The following is a 20,225-nucleotide window of genomic DNA, read 5'->3' on the forward strand; positions in this document are numbered from 1 at the left end:
GTTCCTTTTCAACCAGGCCTTTCATTGATCCGATTTACATCCTATGCCCTCTTAAAATACGAGTTTTCTTGGGGTGTGGGGTGGGAATGGGGACTTTCGGGTTGTTGTTATCGTTTTTATTTGGTTTTTTCCGTGGTTTTATATCTTGATATTATTCTGCGAATCTTTATTTGCGTCAGCCATCGGCCATAGTGATAAAACAACAATACTGTACGATATACAAAGAACAGAAATTTTAAAAGTCCATTCTACAAAATACATTTTAGGGTTTTGAATCAATAGTCAAATAGTGGCTCTTATTCTGATTGCCCCACCTAAGAACCTTAGCAATTTTTGCTGTCACCGGCTCATCTTGATTTCTGAACCACCCTGAGACCCCCCACAGCCCCCCAGGTATAGGGCAGTATATAAACTCAATTAATAATATTAATCTACCATAGGAAAACAATGAGAGCCCTGTTAAATCGGCTCGTGCCCCGTTGAAACTGGAAATTTAATTTAATTTAATGTACGTGCAGGAATGTTTGAAGATAAACTAGAAATAATAAAGTGGGGGGAGACAAAATGTTAAGGAGAACCATCGACACGTCTAGGAGAGCACGCGGGAAATCGGATTTGGGAAAACATTGAATTTGTTTCAGGTTAGGGACCGTTCTGTAGAAATTCGAAAATCAAAAATAATAATAAAAGATTTGCCAGAGAGAGAGAGAGGGAGAGAGAGGGGGGGGGTGCCCCGGGGACAATTCTCTCTGCTACCCCGGGAAAGAGAAAAATCGCACTTGCCCCCCTCCATGGCTGACGTTCAGGGCCAGATTTAGGTTTGATGCGGCCCTCAGCTCCTGAAGGTAATGGGGCCCTTTATAGGTCCAGCTGTCCTTTGTCCACAACAAATTGTCGCTGTTTTTTGTGTTGAACCTATGCTATATGGTCATTGATGGACCTAATAGGTATCTCAAGCCATTTGCCCATGTTGCCCTGCAACCAGTCCATGCAGAATGTCGGCACCCTATATATAGAAAGGAGCAAAGCAGGGATATTTGAGGGAGCAGGCTAGCAGGCGGGGCCCATGACTTACATCCTAGGAGCCTACACAACACAAAACACAGTTGCTGTATGTAGGTTTTATTTCATTTTATCTTATATTTTGGAAATATACATCCAGTGTTTTTTACTTTAATTTTTTGGGGGCCCCCCAAGAGAATGGGGCCCTAAGCTAGAGCTTGTTTAGCTTATACGTAAATCCGGCACTGCCCCCTTTCCAGATATCGACAAAGTGATGATCAACTTGAAGACGGAGGAGTTCGTCTTGGAAATGACCACTTTGCAGTCTCTCCAACAACTGATCCAGTGGGTCGGCGACTTTGTCCTCTACCTTTTGGCCAGCCTCCCGAACCAGGTGAGAGGACCCCACTCCTCCCCGAACCCCCCACGGCGCAAACGCTTTCCCGAAATGTCTTCCGTATCGACGGGCAAGCCGGCTCTCCGCTTACTTTCCGGGAATGGCGCGTGGAAAGGCAAAATTGCCTTCTCCCTGCGACTCCAAATGCTCCTCCCCCCCCCAGGTGAGCGTAAGGACAGGTAAAGATGAACAGTGGTATTCGAAATAATAATAATAATAATAATAATAATAATAATAATATTAATAATAATAATATGTTATTTATTCCCCACCGACTCTGGGCAGCTCCCAACAGAACACTAGAATACAATAAACTAGTAAACATTAAAAGCTTCCCTAAACAGGGCTGCCTTCAGATGTCTCCTAAAAGTCTGGTAGTTGTTTTTCTCTTTGACATCTGGTGGGAGGGCGTTCCACAGGGCGGGCGCCACCACCGAGAAGGCCCTCTCTTGGTTCCCTGTAACCTCAATTCTCCCAGGGAGGGAACCGCCAGAAGGCCCTCGGAGCTGGACCCCAGTGTCCGGGCAGAACGATGGGGGTGGAGATGCTTACTGACTAGTGATTGAAATCGTGATTTAAATCGATCTAATTTAAATCAAATCCATGCTTCTTTTGCGCTGGACCTCAGTGTCTGGGCAGACCGATGGGGTGGAGATGCTCCTCCAGGTCTACTGGGCTGAGGCCATTTAGGGCTTTCAAGGTCAGCACCGACCTTTTGAATTGTGCTCGGAAACATCCTGGGAGCCAATGTAGCTCTTTCAGGACCGGTGTTACGTGGTCTCAACAGCCGCTCCCAGTCCCCAGTCTAGCTGCCACATTCTGGATTATTTGCAGTTTCCAGGTCACCTTCAAAGGTAGCCCCACGGAGAGCGCATAGCAGTAGTCCAAGCAAAAGATAACCAGAGCATGCACCACTCTGGAGGAGACAGTCTGCGGGCAGGGAGGGTTTCATCCTGCATATCGCAATGGATCACCAGGTGAACATTGCGATATTCCGATATATCTATCCCGACGTACGGAAAAGGCTGGAATTTCGTATAGGGGTTTCAACTCTGTGATATATCACCGGCTGAACATCATGACATACCGATATATTTCAACGCCTGAAAAAAGGATGGAGCTGTTTACTGTTTCCGGTGAACCTGAAAAAAATTGTAATAATGAAAATCAAAAATATTTTTTTAGAGAGAAAGAGCTGGTTTTCAACTTCATGATACTGTATATCTACCCAGCTAAACATTGCGATATGCTGATATATCACGATGTCTGGAATAAGGATGGGGCTGGGTTTCAACTTTGTGATAGATCACCAGCTAAACGTCGCGATATCCTGATATATCACGATGCCTTAAATATGGATGGAGCTGGTTTTCAACATCGTGATATATACCCAGCTAAAAATCACAATATTCACAATATGCCACTGATACAGTGGTAACTTGGTTTTAGAACAGCTTCGTTTATTAAGCTTTTGGTTTAAGAACGGACTTCCAGAACGGATTAAGTTCATAAACCGAGGTACCGCTGTATATCACATTGTCTGGAATAAAGATGGAGCTGGTTTTAAAGTTTTGTGATATATCCAGTGCCGGATTTATGTATAAGCTAAACAAGCTTAGCTTAGGGCCCCACTCTCTTGCCCCCCCCCCCCAATATACTTCTTCTTAATTTATATTTCTGTTCAACAATGACTTTGATAAAATACATATTTTGTTCTGTGCAAATGCCTTTAGATACCTGTTAGGTCCATCAATGACCGTATAGCATATATTCAACCACAAAAGCGGCAACAATTTGTTGGTGACAAAGGACAGCTGGACATATAAGGGGCCCCATTACCTTCAGGAGCTGAGGGGCTAAATCAAACTTCAACAATACGTTCCGCGCCCGTCTTTGGTTGTCGAAGCGGCGCTTCCGCGCATGCGTGATTTCGCACTTCTGCGCATGCGTCGACTGCGTGTGCTGCTTTGCGCAGGCACAGAACACGCACGAAAAAACTTCCGGGGTTGTTGACTTTGGAAGTCGAAACCTTTGGAAGTCGAATCATTCGGTTGTCGAGGTACCACTGTATATCACCAGCTAAACATCGCAATATCCTGATAAATCACCATGTTTGAAACAAGGATGGAGCCGGGGTTCAACTTTGTGATATTTCTCCAGCTAAACATCGTGATATACTGATATATCCCGATATCCGAAATAAGGACGGCGCCATTGTAGAGGCACCAGCTGGCTTCCCGGCTTTCCCAAGGTTGTGATTTTTGCACAGCAAAAACACACACATGCACACACACACACGCCAGGTCAGAAACGGTGAAAACGATATCACGATACGCACCTTCGAAACAGTTTTAGGCAGCCTGTTTTTGTCCATTAAACGGGGACCAAGGGAAGCTTTGCATGCCCACTTGGATGAGATATAAATCAAATGTTGAGAGTTTCGACGCGCCTATTCCCTCCCCATCCCCGACCTTCCTAACCAGCCCCCTTTCCCCCCCCCCAGGGCTCTGGCCCCGTCCGCCCGGGCCACAGCTTCCTCCGCGACGGCTCCTCCCTGGCCATGCTGCGCGAGCTGATGGTCGTGATTCGCATCTGGGGCCTCTTGAAACCCAGCTGCCTGCCCATCTACACGGCCACTTCAGACACCCAGGACAGCATGTCTCTCCTCTTCCGGCTCCTGACCAAACTTTGGCTGTGCTGTGAGTAGGGCACGGCGGCCTCCTCCGCAGGGCTGTCGTGCAAGGCTCAGGAGGCGGGCGGCGGGCGGTGTGTTGCAACTGCATACAGTGTGTGCAAGAGATTTTTTATAAAAAATAATAATCTGTAAGTAAAACCTTGCTCCCTGGTGCGCTAGCTTTCTAGGTGAAGGGATTTCGAAGGCCAGTTTTTAGGAGGCAGCTTTGCGTAAGAGGGAAACCCTCCAGGAATGGAGGCGGGGCTTTCTGCTGAGCTTTGCATGCAAAAGCGATTGTTTTTTAAAAAAACTGCAAGTAAAACCTTACTCCCTGGTGCGCTAGCTTTCTAGGTGAAGGGATTTCGAAGGCCAGTTTTTAGGAGGCAGCTTTGCGTAAGAGGGAAACCCTCCAGGAATGGAGGCGGGGCTTTCTGCTGAGCTTTGCATGCAAAAGCGATTGTGTTTTTTTAAAAAAAAACTGCAAGTAAAATCTTGCTCCCTGGTGCGCTAGCTTTCTAGGTGAAGGGATTTCGAAGGCCAGTTTTTAGGGGGCAGCTTTGCGTAAGAGGGAAACCCTTCAGGAATGGAGGCAGGGCTTTCTGCTGAGCTTTGCATGCAAAAGCGATTTTTTATTTAAAAAAAATCTGCAAGTAAAATCTTGCTCCCTGGTGCGCTAGCTTTCTTGATGCAGGGAAATTTTCTCGAGGTATCCAAAGCCAGGATCTGCTCCTAGTGCTTACTCTGAGCCTGACCACCCCCCCCCATTGCCCCGCACAGGTCGCGACGAAAGCCACCCCAGCGAGCCGGACGACACTTTGATTGACGAGTGCTGCCTGCTTCCCAGCCAGCTGCTCATCCCGAACCTCGACTGGCTGCCTGTCAACGACGCCATCATCCACAAGCTGCAGAGCAAGCAGCCCGTCCGGATGCAATTCGGGAAGCCCCCGGGGCAGGGGGGCCACCCTGCCTCCGTGCCATTCGACGCCTTCGTCAGGTAGGCCAGGCGATGGGGAGACGGCGGAACTCCTTGCCACAGGAGGGAGGTCCACCAGCTGACATGGCTTTTATTTTATTTTTTTCATAATAATATTTATTCATTTTATAAGAAAACTAACAAGATACAAATAGCACCTTTAACAAGTGCTAAATTGACATGATATTACACTTATACTAATACAAAAATTAAGCTGAACGAAAACAAAAGAAGAAAAACTAAAAACAGAAATACATAATAATATTTCTCATATATACCTTAATTTCATTCACTTCTTCAAATGACTTCACTCATTCCCTTCTTCCTGATTTTCATTATAATGCATCTTTAGCAGTTTATTCCTCATCTTTAATACTAAAAGCGTTATTTAATTATTCCTTACTTTATCAACCAATTTCTGAATTCTATACTATCTGACACCATTTCAACTCCTATTTTAACACATATAACCTAGGTTTGTTTCTTCACAAAGGAAATAATCTTCTAAATCTCATAGTATTTTTTTTCAAATAAATCTTAATTTTTTCCCAGTCTTCTTCCACCGTCTCTTCCTTCTGGTCACGTAGTCTCCCAGTCATTTCAGCGAGTTCCATAAAGTCTATCATCTTCATTTGCAGCTGGCATGGCTTTTAAAAGAGGACTGGGCATACAGTGGTACTACTACTACTACTACTACTAATAATAATAAATTTAATTTATTTATTTTTGGAAATAATTTTTATTAAGTTTCCACTTTAAATAAAAAAAAAAAAGATTCCAACAATTATCCACACACCTCCTTCCACATCGCTCTGCCGAGATTTCGACTTCCCTCTATCCGACCACCTTCCAATCTACATCTCACAGCCTCTTCTTATAGTCTGGTCTACATCGTAGGATTCATTTCAATCCTGCCCGTGTCTTTGAACTTCTACAGTTTTTATTTGTATGTTTGTTGTTGTTGTTGTTTAGTCGTTTAGTCGTGTCCGACTCTTCGTGACCCCATGGACCAGAGCACGCCAGGCCCTCCTGTCTTGAACTGCCTCCCGCAGTTTGGTCAAACTCATGTTCGTAGCTTCGAGAACACTGTCCAACCATCTCGTCCTCTGTCGTCCCCTTCTCCTAGTGCCCTCAATCTTTCCCAACATCAGGGTCTTTTCCAGGGAGTCTTCTCTTCTCATGAGGTGGCCAAAGTATTGGAGCCTCAGCTTCACGATCTGTCCTTCCAGGGAGCACTCAGGGCTGATTTCCTTAAGAATGGATAGGTTTTATCTTCTAGCAGTCCATGGGACTCTCAAGAGTCTCCTCCAGCACCATAATTCAAAAGCATCAATTCTTTGGCGATCAGCCTTCTTTATGGTCCAGTTCTCACTTCCATACATCACTACTGGGAAAACCATAGCTTTAACTATACAGACCTTTGTAGGCAAGGTGATGTCTCTGCTTTTTAAGATGCTATCTAGGTTTGTCATTGCTTTTCTCCCAAGAAGCAGGCGTCTTTTAATTTCATGACTGCTGTCACCATCTGCAGTGATCAAGGAGCCCAAGAAAGTAAAATCTCTCACTGTGTCCATTTCTTCCCCTTCTATTTGCCAGGAGGTGATGGGACCAGTGGCCATGATCTTGGTTTTTTTGATGTTGAGCTTCAGACCATATTTTCCGCTCTCCTCTTTCACCCTCATTCAAAGGTTCTTTAATTCCTCCTCGCTTTCTGCCATCAAGGTTGTGTCATCTGCATATCTGAGGTTGTTGATATTTCTTCCGGCAATCTTAATTCCGGCTTGGGATTCATCTAGTCCAGCCTTTCGCATGATGAATTCTGCATATAAGTTAAATAAGCAGGGAGACAATATACAACCTTGTCGTACTCCTTTCCCAATTTGGAACCAATTTTATTCGTATAATCAATCGATTTACTCCAGTCTCTTTGGAGTTTTAAATTTATACCCCGCCCTTCCCGGTTTGGAAACCGGGCTCAGGGCGGCTGACGGCAAATACGAAACATTAATTAAAAGCGACTTTAAAAAGTACAGAAAAGTACAAAAAAGCATATAAAGTACGACACAAATGTAGCATCCGTGTCAATAAAATTCAAAAAATTCAGGGTCATTTTTTGGGGAGGGGAACCTAGTTCCGTAATTGTCAAGTGATCGCCAGGGCTAACTGGTCAAGTTGGTCCCGCTAGGGCCAGCAAGGAGACCAGCGAAGAGTTTAAATGTGGGGTCCCAGAAGGGTTTCTTCATAGAAAGGGGAAAAGGGAATGGAGGATCAGGCTAATTCAAATTGAAGGCCAGGCGGAATAGCTCTGTCTTACAGGCCCTGCGGAAGGAGATCAAGTCTTGCAGGGCCCTAGTCTTGTGGGGCAGAGCATTCCACGGGGTCGGAGCCACCACTGAAAAGGCCCTGGCCCTGGGGGAGGATAATCTGACTTCTTTAGGGCCCGAGACCCTTAAGTTATTGTTCTTTATGGACTTCCTTGGTTCCCAAACACCGATGTTTTGCCTCCTTAACGCAGGGCCCCCGGGCAGCCGAAGATAGACCACTTGCGGCGGCTCCACCTCGGGGCATACCCCACGGAGGATTGCAAATCCTGCACCAGGTGAGTCGTGGCGGGAGGCAGCGTCGCTCAGCGGTTACAGCATCCCCCAGTTCGGTCCTCCCCGTCTCCTGGCGGGAGAGCGGCTGTCGGTCAGCCCCGGGTTCAGACGCCGGCATCTCCAGGTAGGGATAGGGGGGGAAAGACACCCTCTCTGCCCACGCCGTTTAGACCCCCGGGAAGCTGCTGCCGGCCCGTGTCAGCTGTATGGAGCTAGATGCATCTTCCTGTCTTGGCTCCGCAGGTGCGGCTGCCTCACCATGCTTCATTCGCCCAACAAGACGACGGCCGTCAAGCAGTGGGAGCAGCGCTGGATCAAGAACTGCCTCTGCGGTGGCCTTTGGAGGAGGATGCCGCTCGGCTACGTGTGATGGCGCCTCCCACAGGCCAGGAGGAAGGACTGCAAGGAGGCCTGACCCAAAAAATTAAAAAAGGGACGATTTTGTAAATACAAAGGTTCTGAGTTTTGCAAAAAAAAAAAGGCTGTTTTTGTCTGCTTGTTTCTTGGCATTCCCTCTCTTGCAAAGTCTCTTCCCAGCCCCTGGGACATCAGTTCACAACAGGTTCACACTTTTTCCAATTCTTCCCCGCTTTCTTTTCCGGGGCTGCTACGATAGGGGCATGACGTTGCGATTTGACCCCCAAATTTCTGGCCGTCAAATAGACCCGGGTGAGATGTAATTAAGGTTGTTCGGATTTAATCGGCCTAATACTGCGTCTGTTTTCATGCCAAGCACTGGAAATTGCTCAGGAGTCTTCAAGACGTCTTCTGATGATATTAAAATTCGGATTGGGGGTTCTCGATGATTAACTTCTAGTAGGCGGAGGTTTCTGGGGTGTGGGTCGTGTCTTGGAACGATATACGAGTCAAATAGCATTTCTCCGTAGTCTGTATATTCATAAGCCTCAGTAAGATTGATGACCAATAGCTTTAATAGATTAGGCTCGATTTATTTATGTAAGCTGCTTATATTTATTGGTGTGCTTTTTGCACGCATGCGAATTCTCTCTTTTCCCCATAATTTTTTATTTAAATATTGCGTTTATATGCACGCAACACATGTACAGAAAGGAAATAAACAGAAAAGGCATACATACATAAAAAACAAAAGAAATAAAGAAAGAAATAATGCAAAAAAAACCCCTCTAAAACCAACACTATCAATTACACTTCTAAGTAGGGAGTAGAAGCCATCTTTTTCCAACTACTGGCTTGGTGCCTTAATTCATAACATACTGTATTTTTCCGTCTATAAGATACCCCCGTGTATAAGACACCCCTTATTTTTGGAGACTCAGATTTAAGAAAATGGCCTTGGCACTATCCATTTATAAGATGCCCCCTAATTTTTGACATAATTTATTAGGGGGGGGGAAACCTAGTCTTATACATAGAAAAATACGGTAATTCTCACAGCCCTGGGGACGGGGAAGGAATCTGACGCTGTTTGCATTCGAAGGGGAATCGTCAAAACTGTGCTTTCCAAAGGAACCTGCAAACCGAAACACAGCCGCCTTTTGGCAGTCGCGCTGATCCGAAATTCGCGATGCACTTTTACCAAAAAAAAATGCAGAAAATCGTTTGGTAACAACGAGCACGCCCGTGGAAACGAACGCGCAAAAACGCCCTGCGCCAGGAGAAATGGTTGCTTGCGGGAAATAGCGGGGATTATTAGAGCTGCGTACAAAAAAACGGAGAAAATTGTGTGAAACACCGAAGGATTTTTGCGGATTTGGAGAACTGAAGCCTGCAAAAGTGGGAATATGTGGGGGGGGGGGGAAGAGAGAGACATGCAAAATGTAATTTTTGCATCTTAAATTTGCGGGGCAAGGAGAGATTCCCCCGAGGGATAGCCTCTGGCTATCAGCGTTTAAACGGCCGCGAGGGATCCGCTGGTTGCATTGGCCAAGACACTGTCGATCCATTCGGCGTAGGGAGCAGTTCGGGTGTAGAGCCCGGGTTTCTTCCAGTTGCCGCAAACTCGCGAGCCAGTGGCCACAACAGCTTCGGCGACGCCATTGCAGACGAGGGGACCCCCCGAATCTCCCTGGGGAAAAGGTGTGGGCAAAGAAGAAGGGAGATAAGTCCTGTGTTCAAATTATGCCTGCACACCTGGGATTCTCAATGACTATTATTATTATTATTATTATTATTATTATTATTATATTTTGTATACCGCCTCCGCCCTATACCTGCAGCCTCGGGGTGGTTACAAAATTAAAACAAAAAAAAATACCTAATAAAAACAAAAAACCAATAACCCCCTTCCCCCCTTGTTATGCACCACTTGTTAGAAAGAAAAGAAAAACCAACCCTCAAAGCAGTTTGCGAAAAGAATAAAACAGGGAAATGACTTGGTTTGTTTTTTAAAACAAACTTTAAAATGTTACCCCCCCCCCCAAAAAAAATATATTTTGAAACATCCTTAATTAGCTCAAAACAGATTAAAACTTGCATCAACTTTCTGGGTAAGCACGTCTAAAACATATTTTTGAGCAGCTGCAGAGAAGAGCCCAGCAAAAGGAGTTGTGAATCAGCTTCTTACAAATGTGGAACGGAGTTTTAAATGGCACCTTTCAAGTGGGCTCCTTCTGTTCCAACATCTCAACAATGGCTGCTGAAAACTTCTCTATTGAGAGATAATACTTCCACAAGGATTTGTTTTGGCCTGTGGTTAACCTTTTTTTTTTACTGTTCAATTGTTTTAAACTGTTTGAAACGCGGTTTCTACCTTTTGCATGTTGCAAACCGCTTTGCAATAATTTTGCGGGATGCACATATTTTTGAGGAAGGAAGGACTTTGAATGTCCGGGGTGTGTCCCTTCTGCCTGATCTTGCAGAGGGTCATTAAGTGACCCCCCCCCCCCGCAATGCGGCAATGCGAGTTGCACATACAGTGGTCCCTTGGATCTCAAACTTAATCTGTTCCGGAAATTCTGTTCCAAAACCAAAGCGTTCCAAAACCAAGCCGCACTTTCCCATAGAAAGTCATGCAAAACGGATTAATCCATTCCGGACTTTTAAAAACAACCCCTAAAACAGCAATTGAACATGAATTCTATCTAACGAGACCCATTGATCCATAAAATGAAAGCCAAGAATCAATGTACTGCAGTCACACAATCAGTAGCTGAACTGGGTTCCACACAGTCTCAAAAACAAAACAAAAAGAGCCCCAAAGACGAAAAATAAATAGCAAAAACAGACATCAGCGTAGCACACAAAATTGAAGCAAAATAAAAAAATTAAGTAGCACCTTAAAGACCAACTAAGTTTTTATTTTGGTATGAGCTTTCGTGTGCATGCACTCAAAACGGAGCATGTTTGGCTTCCGAAAAAGGTTCACAAACCAGAAACACTTCATTCCGGGTTTGCAGGGTTTGAGTTCCAAGTTGTTTTGAGGACCAAGGGACCACTGTATATTGCAATCCTTCCCCGTCCCGTGCGAGGAGAAGAAACTCTCTTGTTGTCAAAGGTACCTTGCAGGAATCTTTCTTCCTCGAGTCGGCGCACATCATTTTCTCTGTCACCTCCCCATCGTGATGAATCCGCTGGTTGCATTTGGCTCGGCCGATGACCCCTAGCTCCACGTGCTGCAACACGTCCGGCCGCTTGCCTGTGTTCCGGGTGATGCCCCAGCCGGCCACCTCGCAGAGGGTCCCTTCGGGGACGTCTCTGCCCTGCCGTTGGAAAGCCAGCGTCTGCACGTCCGGGTTCAGGGAGGCCGCCTCTTCCAGCTGGTTGGCAGAGACGGAGAAAGACGGTTGAAAACAGGGGAAGTTTTAATAATAATAATAGTAATAATAATAATAATTTATTATTTATACCCCACCCATCCTGCTTGGTTTCCCAAGCCACTCTGAGCGGCTCCCAACAGAATATTAAAAACACAGTAAAACATCAAACATTGAAAGCTTCCCTAAACAGGGCTGCCTTCAGATGTCTTCTAAAAGGCAAGTAGTTGTTTATTTCCTTGACATCTGGTGAGAGGGCGTTCCACAGGGCGGGCACCACCACCGAAAAGGTCCTCTGCCTGGTTCCCTGTAGCCTCGCTTCCTGCAGGGAGGGAACCAACAGAAGGCCCTCGGGAGATGGACCCCGGTGTCCGGGGTGGAGACGCTCCTTCAGGGATACTGGGCTGAGGCCGTTGAGGGCTTTCAAGGTCAACACCAACACTTTGAATTGTGCTTGGAAACGCCCTGGGAGCCAATGCAGGTCTTTCAGGACCGGTGTTATATGATCTCAGCGGCCGCTCCCAGTCCCCAGTCTAGCTGCCGCATTCGGGATTAGTTGTAGTTTCCGGGTCACCTTCAAAGGGAGCCCCACGGAGAGCGCATTGCAGTAGTCTAAGCGGGAGATAACCAGGATAATAATAATATAGCATAGGGAGAGGCGTGCGTCAAAATCATCCCCTTGTTGCAAAAGTAAATCTATGTTATTTTTCCCCACCCACATGCTGCCCCCGAGATGGACCCTGGTGTCCGGGCGGAACGATGGAGCTTTCCAAACCGTGTGTCACGACACATTACGCTCTCCCCTCCAACGACAAGCCGATCAAAATAGGGATGCTTGCCGCTCCTCACAGGTCCAATAGGGGATGGGGAGCTTTTGGGCTCTTTCAAGGGGACCCCAGAGACACCTCAGACCCCCACCATTCCTACGTTGCCAGTAGAGCTTGGCAATATCTGGTTTCCAACATCGCGATATATCACCAGCTAAACATTGCGATATACTGGTATATCACCATGTCTGAAATAAGGATGCTTTTCAGCTTCGTGATTTATCGCCAGCTAAATATCACGATATACTGATATATCACAATGTCTTAACTATGTTGAATCAGCAATACTAAAACAAGAATCTAACAATGACTGGTTTTTTTTTTTTTTTTGAAGAACGGAAGCCCTTTTTCGGATGATTTGAAGAAATATTGGATTTTATAAAGAACCCGCGACCAGGTTCCGAACTATGAGCAACAGAAAACATCTGGGATTATTTTGTTTGGATTAGGGTAGAAAATATAGGATGCAACAAAGCGGGGGGTGAGAATGACATCACAGAAAATGGGTTGGGAAGTCGAAAAGAGGGGAAAGAATTATTATATGGCTAGGAATTTTGTGCGCCATTTTTTGAAAACTTAATAAAACTTTTTTTTTGTTAAGTGTATGCAGTTCATAAACATAAAGTGGGAGATTTGTTCTCCAATTCCAGCCCCAAAGTCCTATGCAAATCGGAGCAACTTCGCCTATTGTTGAAACATACAGAACAGGGTTATGGAACCTGTATCCCCACGAGGGCCGCATTGGCTTCTGCACAACCTTTGGGGGGCCACAGGCCAGGGTGGGCCGGGTTAGAGGCAAGGTGGGTGGGGCAACAACTGCGCATATATATATATATATATATATATATATATATATATATATATATATATATTCAAAGTTGTTGAGCTTTTTTGGGAACATTTCCCCCAAAAAAACAACATTTTGAGGCTTTTCTACTATTTTTAAAGTGTTTTTAAACAGCAAAATTTACCCTACATTTTGCAGATTCAGCAAAAAATGCCATTTTTGCATCCCGAGACAGACATCACTCAAAGATGAATTTCCAGCCAGGCAAAAAAACCCAAAAGGAGGATTGATGAATATGCAGTAGCAGATGTTCAAAAGGAGACCCCACGGAGGGGATGGGCGGAAGTCTCCAGATTCGGAGAATCTCTTTATAGAGATATGCTTTTTCACGTTCTGTTTAACTGCATTTTGCACTAGTAAAACCAATAAAAAGGATTTAGATTTAAAATAAATGCCCATTTGACTGCCCTTTCCCTGAAGCATATCTCTGCAACAAGGAAGCAAGACATGCTGATCTCTGAAATCGAGACGTTCGGAGAAGGACAGTTTCAGGGAATTTCCCCCAAGAGGTGGACAATGTTGAGCAACCGGTTCTCCGGAAAAACACAGCATTTGCATTACGGGAAATCCCATGTGCAAATAAGACGCAGGGTATTCTAGCAAATGCCAGATGTTTTGGACTAGTTAGCTCTCCGTCGGTGAGAGCGTGGCGCTGAAAACGCCAAGGTTGGAGCTTGGAGGATGGTAGCGGCTAACAGATTGAGGTTGAATCCTGAGAAAACATAAGTAGTGGTCCTGAATGGGGTCAGTGTGCCCCCGAAGGACCAGGTGCGCAGCCTGGAGGTCATTTTGGACTCGCAGCTGTCCATGGAGGTGCAGGTCAATTCTGTATCCAGGGCAGCTGTCTACCAGCTCCATCTGGTCTGCAGGATGAGACCCTCAATGCCCGCAGACTGTCTTGCCAGAGTGGTCCATGCTCTGGTTATCTCCCGCTTGGACTACTGCCATGCGCTCTCCGTGGGGCTCCCTTTGAAGGTGACCCAGAAACTACAACTAATCCAGAATCCGGCAGCTAGACTGGTGACTGGGAGCGGCCGCTGAGACCACATAACACCAGTCCTGAAAGACCTACATTGGCTCCCAGTACGTTTCCGAGCACAAGTCAAAGGGTTGGTGCTGACCTTGAATACCCTAAATGGCCTCAGGCTTGATGGCACTCAGAGTCAGGGCCAGATTTAGGTTTGATGCGGCCCTCAGCTCCTGAAGGTAATGGGGCCCTTCATATGTCCAGCTGTCCTTTGTCCACAACAAATTGTCGCTGTTTTTTGTGTTGAATATATGCTATATGGTCACTGATGGACCTCATAGGTATCTCAAGCCATTTGCATATGCAGAATGTGGGCACCCTATATATAGAAAGGAGCAAACCAGGGATATTTTAGGGAGCAGGCGAGCAGGCGGGGCTACATCCTGGGAGACTACACAACACAAAACACGGTTGCTGGATGTAGGTTTTATTTTATTTGTTTTTTATCTGATATTTTTTTCCCTTTATTTTTTTGGGGGGTGCCCAAGAGAATGGGTCCCTAAGCTAGAGCTTGTTTAGCTCATACGTAAATCCGGCACTGCACTCAGGGTTCCCTCGCAACTCCTACGATTCTGCAACAAACCGAGAGATAAAGGGAACAAAGGATCCATTGTTGAGGCAAGACGCCTTCTGCGTCAGAGCTGCACTCCCCTTCAAGGGCTTCCTGGAAGCATTTGGCAGCTGCAGGATGTGGGAGGATCGTAGAGTCAGAAGGGGACCCCCAGAGGTCATCTAGTCCAACCCTCTGCAATGCAGGAATCTCAGCTAAAGCATCCAGGACGGATGATCACCCAACCTCTGCTTAAAAACCTCCAAAGGAAGGAGAGGGCACCACCTTCCATCTCACTGCGGAACAGCTCTGCCTGTCAGAAAGTTGAGACAGAGTCTGCTTTCTCGTCACTTGAAGCCACGGGTTCGAGTACTGCCCTCTGGAGCAATTGCAGTAATAATAATAATGATGATGATAATTTATTAATTGTTATATGTGTGTGTGTCATGTTGTGCGGATGCCTGATTATCATCTTCCAAAGCAACTACTCTGTTCCGAAAGCGTAATGCTGGTGGTCAACAAAAAAGGTTCAAAGACTCTCTCAAGGCAAATCTTTAAAAATGTAGTATAAATACCGACAACTGGAAAACGCTGGCCTGTGAGCGCTCCAGTTGGAGAACAGCCTTTCCCAAAGGTGTCCTGGGCTTTGAAGACAGTCGAACTCAGGACGCAAGGGAGAAACGCGCTAAGAGGATGGCACGCTTGGCAAACCCTCACCATGATAATAGGTACCTGAAGGAGCGTCTCCACCCCCATCGTTCTGCCCGGACACGGAGGTCCAGCTCCGAGGGCCTTCTGGCGGTTCCCTCACTGTGAGAAGTGAGATTACAGGGAACCAGGCAGAGGGCCTTCTCAGTGGTGGCGCCCGCCCTGTGGAACGCCCTCCCATCAGATGTCAAGGAAATAAACAACTATCTGCCTTTTAGAAGACATCCAAAGGCAGCCCTGTTTGGGGAAGTGTTTAAGTTTGAAGTTTTGTTCTGTTTTTATATGGACTGAAAGCTGCCCAAAGTGGCTGACGGGAAAATCAGAGAGCCAGTATGGTTTAGGGGTTTAGAGTGACTTACTGGGAACTGAGAGACCCGGGTTCAAATCTCCCCTTGGCCCTGAAGCTCACCGGGTGAGATTTTGGGCCAGTCACTGCCTCTCCGCCTGACCTAGTGAGGTTTCAGGGAACCAGGCAGAGGGCCTTCTCGGTGGTGGCACCCGCCCTCTGGAACTACCTGTCTTTTAGAAGACATCTGAAGGGCAGCCTTATATAGGGGGCTGGAGGGGGGGGTGTAAATCTAGCATCACTCACCTGTACTAGCAAGAGGTCGTCGTGGTTGGTGTCTGGGTGGCTGCTGGGGTGAGGGACCAGCTGGCGGACCCCGTACAGGCGCTTGTGGGGCTCGGGGAGAGAGAGAGACCGTGCCCCCAAGAGGACCTCAAAAGTCCCGTTGCCCCTGCGTGGAAAACCACTGTTAGGTTACAGGGCCAAAATGCTAGACTTCTGCAATGGGCTCCTTGTGGGGCAGCCCTTGGGGTGTGGATTGGGGGGGGGGCAGACTGCCGACACCATTGCAGGAAAATCCCCACCGGCCGTTCCCTTGCTATTGAGCCAAGTTCGAAGTCTTGGTACTCATTTACAAGGTCCCTCGGGAATGGTCGGAATAATTCCTGAATAAATTTTATTGGGATTTATAAAGAGGAAATGCAAAGCTTAATATCAGGTATCTTTTGTGTCCGAAATGAAAAACATAGATCTAAATGCAAATGGTTGAACATAGAATCATAGAGGTGGAAGGGAACCCGAGGGTCATTGAGATTAATAATAATAATAATAATTTTTTATTATTCCCCTGCAACGCCAGAATTTTTGCTCAATGTGGGGCTCGAACCCACAGCCTTGAGATGATGAGTCTCGTGCTTTAAGAAAAAGAAATACTGTTTTTCCTTTTTGGGTGTATCAATAAAAAAAAAATTATAAAAAGAAAAGAGGGGAAAGGCAGGAAAAAAACAGAAAGAGGGAAATAGAGAAACGAAGGAGAAGAAACAGACAAGAGATGGACACAAACAGAGAGAAAAAGAAAGTTCAGAAATTAAAGAACTTCCACTCCAGTGGTAACATCCTTCAGACAAGAGATGGATATTGATGAATTGGAAGAACAGTTTCCCCTTAATCAATGGCCTGGCAACGTGACAATATTGGCAAAGCAGGAACTTGTAGACGCAGGCTTTCTTCGGATAAATGCAATGATATTTGGAATGGTTTTTCGTTTTGTTTTTTGAATTGGAAATTTTATTTGCTATATTGGTATTACATGCATATGAAAAGAAGCAAAGTAATGCCGGTACAAATAATACAAATTACCTTAAGTAACATGTTCTGGAAAATGAACAATAAAAAGAAAAATACGAAAGAGAAAGAATAGGAAATGAAAAGAAAAATATCAAAAAAGGAAAAGGAAAAGGAAAAAAAGGTTGACTTCCTTCAACTACCACACGGTTCCTGTAATCTCCTATCTTAGTTGTCTGTAATCGTTTTAAACTTTGTGGAGAGATAATTTGTTCACCTGTGGAGTTTTCGATCTAGTCTAAGCCAGTCACAATTTGGGGAGGTTACCTTCTTCATATAATTTATATGACTCACATAATCATTCTCTCCTTATTTTTTCACTCGATTGATTTATTTGGAACAATTTCACGCTGGATCTGTTGTTCCTGCCAAGCGACAGAAAGGATTGGCTCAGCAGAGCAGCGAAATCCAACGGGGAGCTTCAAGAGCCTGGCACAGATCACGCCGAGGTTGCGGGTTCGAATCCCGTACTGGGCATTCGAATCGCAGGGGTTGGGCTAGATGACCCCACAGGGTCCCCTTCCCGACTCGACAATTCCACGATACTACGAATACTTACGCGTCCTCCAGGCAATGGGCGGCGCTCAGCACCCATTCGTCGGCGATGAGGAAGCCGCCGCAGAGGTGTTGCCCGTTCAGTTGGAGGGAGGCCATGTATGGGCGCCGGGGGGCGTCTCGGCCCCCCAAAATACGGCCTCTGGGGCGGCCTGGTGAGAAGGCAAGAGCACAGAAGGTTAGGCGGTCTTTAGCCCTTGGAGAAAAGAACCTTAACTCTGCCCAAGGCGCAGGGTGTGAAGCTGCTGTTCAGCTGCAAACATCCCAACCAGGTGGGTGGGGTATTATTTATTATTATTATTATTATTATTATTATTATTATTATTATTATTATTATTCCGTATAGAATCATAGAATCATAGAGTTGGAAGAGACCACAAGGGCCATCCAGTCCAACCCCCTGCCAAGCAGGAAACACCACCAAAGCATTCTTGACATATGGCTGTCAAGCCTCTGCTTAAAGACCTCCAAAGAAGGAGACTCCACCACACTCCTTGGCAGCAAATTCCACTGCCGAACAGCTCTTACTGTCAGGAAGTTCTTCCTAATGTTTAGGTGGAATCTTCCTTCTTGTAGTTTGAATCCATTGCTCCGTGTCGGCTTCCCTGGAGCAGCAGAGAACAACCTTTCTCCCTCCTCCATATGACATCCTTTCATAGCTGGACCAGACCCAGATTATGGGGGCACTGCCCCTCTTCCACCCCCACCCCCACCCACGCTTCAGCTATTTGACATTTGGCAGAGGCTCGCTTGAGGCGGTTCAGCCAGAAAAGCTCCCAAAATGGCTTGCAAGTCGATAGGAAAGAGTAACCTGGTCTTTGTAGTGCAGGCTTCCCATATAAATAGATAGATAGATAGATAGATAGATAGATAGATAGATAGATAGATAGATAGATAGATGATAGGCATGGCACGAAAGGAAAGAGGGAGGAGGAGGGCAGAGGAAAGGAAACACAAGCCAGACTCTGAATAAAGCAGTTTCTATGTTCCGGTGTTGTGTTTTGGGGGGTAGCACAGATCTCCGACAAGTCCCAGGTCTGTCCCCAACCCCCCAACCCCCGCAAAAAAACGACCAACGTGCCCACTTTTTGAATAAACTTGCTTATAGGGCAGCGTATTGAGACTCAATTTCACTTTTGCACAATCTACTCGGCGTAGACCTGTTGAAATGAATGGCGACGCAGTTTTGATAGGTCTGCCCCCATTAGGAATCGAGAAAAGCCCTCACTCTCAGAGTAAAACCCTATGGCTCACCCCATAACCTCTGAAAGCCAGCCTATATTTGCATTAATTAGCATTTGCAGAAGCTATGCAAAATCTGCATCCTGGACCCTGTGTGTCTATGACTAGTGTGTGGCAGCCTAGTGGTTAGAGCACTGGACGAGGTTCTGGGTTCGAATCCCCCCCGCTGAGCCACGAAAGCCTCTTTGCGTCCACCTCCCTCTCTCTCTGGGTTGTTGTGAAGTTAAAAATGGAGAAAACATGGGAAATGTCTCGCTCCCTGGAGGGGATAAGACAGCCTAGGGCGGCAGCAATGAAAAAACAAAAGGGCCTGCCCCGCCTTGCAGGGCTGTTCTGGGGATAAAAAGCAGAAAGGAGGAGAACTTGCTTCTCCCTGGCGTAAAAGGCAGGCTATAATAAATATCTAAATAAGATATATATATAAATGAGAGAAAGCAGGATTTTGCAGGGGCGGCAAACAGCCGACTCACCCTCTGCGGCGAAGAAGGCCAAAACAACTGGGAGCCAGATGGAAGAAAAAGGCATCTTGGTGTCAGGCTGTCAGGAAGAAGCTCTGCTGAACTCGGGAAAGATAGATATATATGTGTGTGTGTGTGTGTGTGTGTGTGTGTGTGTGTGTGTGTGTGTGTGTTTGCATGTGATTTCCAGGAAGTATTTTATCGGCCCCAAAGCGTGGGATTTTCTCTCTCTCTCTTCTCTGCACAAATGCAGAATAGGAAGCAGCCGGGCCAAACTGTTTGCATTGGCAATCTGGCCCTTTCCTCCTTTGACACATGAAATCTGATAAAAGCTGTTTGCCAGAGCTCTGCGCTTTCCAAGTTGCATGGATTTCGAAATCCCCCAAGCTATGGTAGTCCTTGGGACAGGCCTATGTCCTATGTCCGTCAATTGATAAATCACATTTCTTTGGGGCGTTTTTCGTTAAAAGGAAAAAGGAAAAGCTCAACAGCTTTTGGGTTTCCCTAGGAAAAAAATGCTCAACAATTTCGGGGGGTTCCCTAGGCGGAAAAAAACCTCAAACGCAAAAAACAACTTGCTTAAGATCCAAGACAAATGGGAGCCAATAGGTTTTATACAGAACACTGTATAAATTTGAGGTTTTTCTGCTTCCAAATGTTTTTCAGTCACTGTTTTATATTTTTGTTGCAATGATCCTGTTGGTTTTTTTCTTTTACGCTGCATACCGCTTGGAGACCCCCCCCCCTCCAAGGCTTCTAAATAAACAAAATATGTCACCAATAAATCCTGCCTGCCATTGCATGTCAGGCCCCGCCGATGCTGCCGTTGCATGTCACCTATCAAAGTCCACAAATGCCACCTGGACGTGAAAACCAGACTTTTAAACACCAACGCAGACTATTTGGGTGAATATTGGGTAAGGATTCCTGGGAAATTGGAAACCATTGGGGAGGGGCAAATTCAATTTTGACCCATATTGGGACGCTGACGGTAAGAGGAAAGC

The 20,225-nt window shown here is 46.1% G+C and overlaps 3 protein-coding genes across 3 annotated transcripts in view; 2 read left to right on the plus strand and 1 right to left on the minus strand.

Moving 5' to 3' along the window:
- The window catches only part of MED16 (mediator complex subunit 16), a 22,369-nt gene extending 14,345 nt beyond the window's left edge, over positions 1–8,024 (plus strand). Inside the window, exons 11-15 of the mRNA XM_035118140.3 lie at positions 1,263–1,396; positions 3,903–4,098; positions 4,851–5,067; positions 7,562–7,645; positions 7,887–8,024. Of these exons, the coding sequence (XP_034974031.1) occupies positions 1,263–1,396; positions 3,903–4,098; positions 4,851–5,067; positions 7,562–7,645; positions 7,887–8,013 (758 nt within the window). The 3' untranslated portion in view covers positions 8,014–8,024. The remainder of the gene's footprint in view (positions 1–1,262; positions 1,397–3,902; positions 4,099–4,850; positions 5,068–7,561; positions 7,646–7,886) is intronic.
- Positions 5,127–19,545, minus strand: CFD (complement factor D). Its single transcript, XM_035118141.3, has 5 exons — positions 19,234–19,545; positions 17,526–17,673; positions 15,929–16,073; positions 11,123–11,380; positions 5,127–9,690 (listed from the first exon to the last, which is right to left on the minus strand). The coding sequence occupies exons 1-5, from the start codon at positions 19,286–19,288 to the stop codon at positions 9,514–9,516; spliced, it is 783 nt and encodes a 260-aa protein (XP_034974032.1). The 5' UTR covers positions 19,289–19,545; the 3' UTR covers positions 5,127–9,513.
- The window catches only part of PLPPR3 (phospholipid phosphatase related 3), an 18,228-nt gene continuing 15,664 nt past the window's right edge, over positions 17,662–20,225 (plus strand). The window contains exon 1 of the mRNA XM_035117752.3: positions 17,662–17,793. The gene's annotated coding sequence lies outside the window, so the exon portion shown is untranslated. The remainder of the gene's footprint in view (positions 17,794–20,225) is intronic.

This window comes from Zootoca vivipara, chromosome 6, assembly GCF_965207765.1.
Source record: "Zootoca vivipara chromosome 6, rZooViv2.hap1.1, whole genome shotgun sequence".
NCBI classification, from domain to species: Eukaryota; Metazoa; Chordata; class Lepidosauria; order Squamata; family Lacertidae; genus Zootoca; species Zootoca vivipara.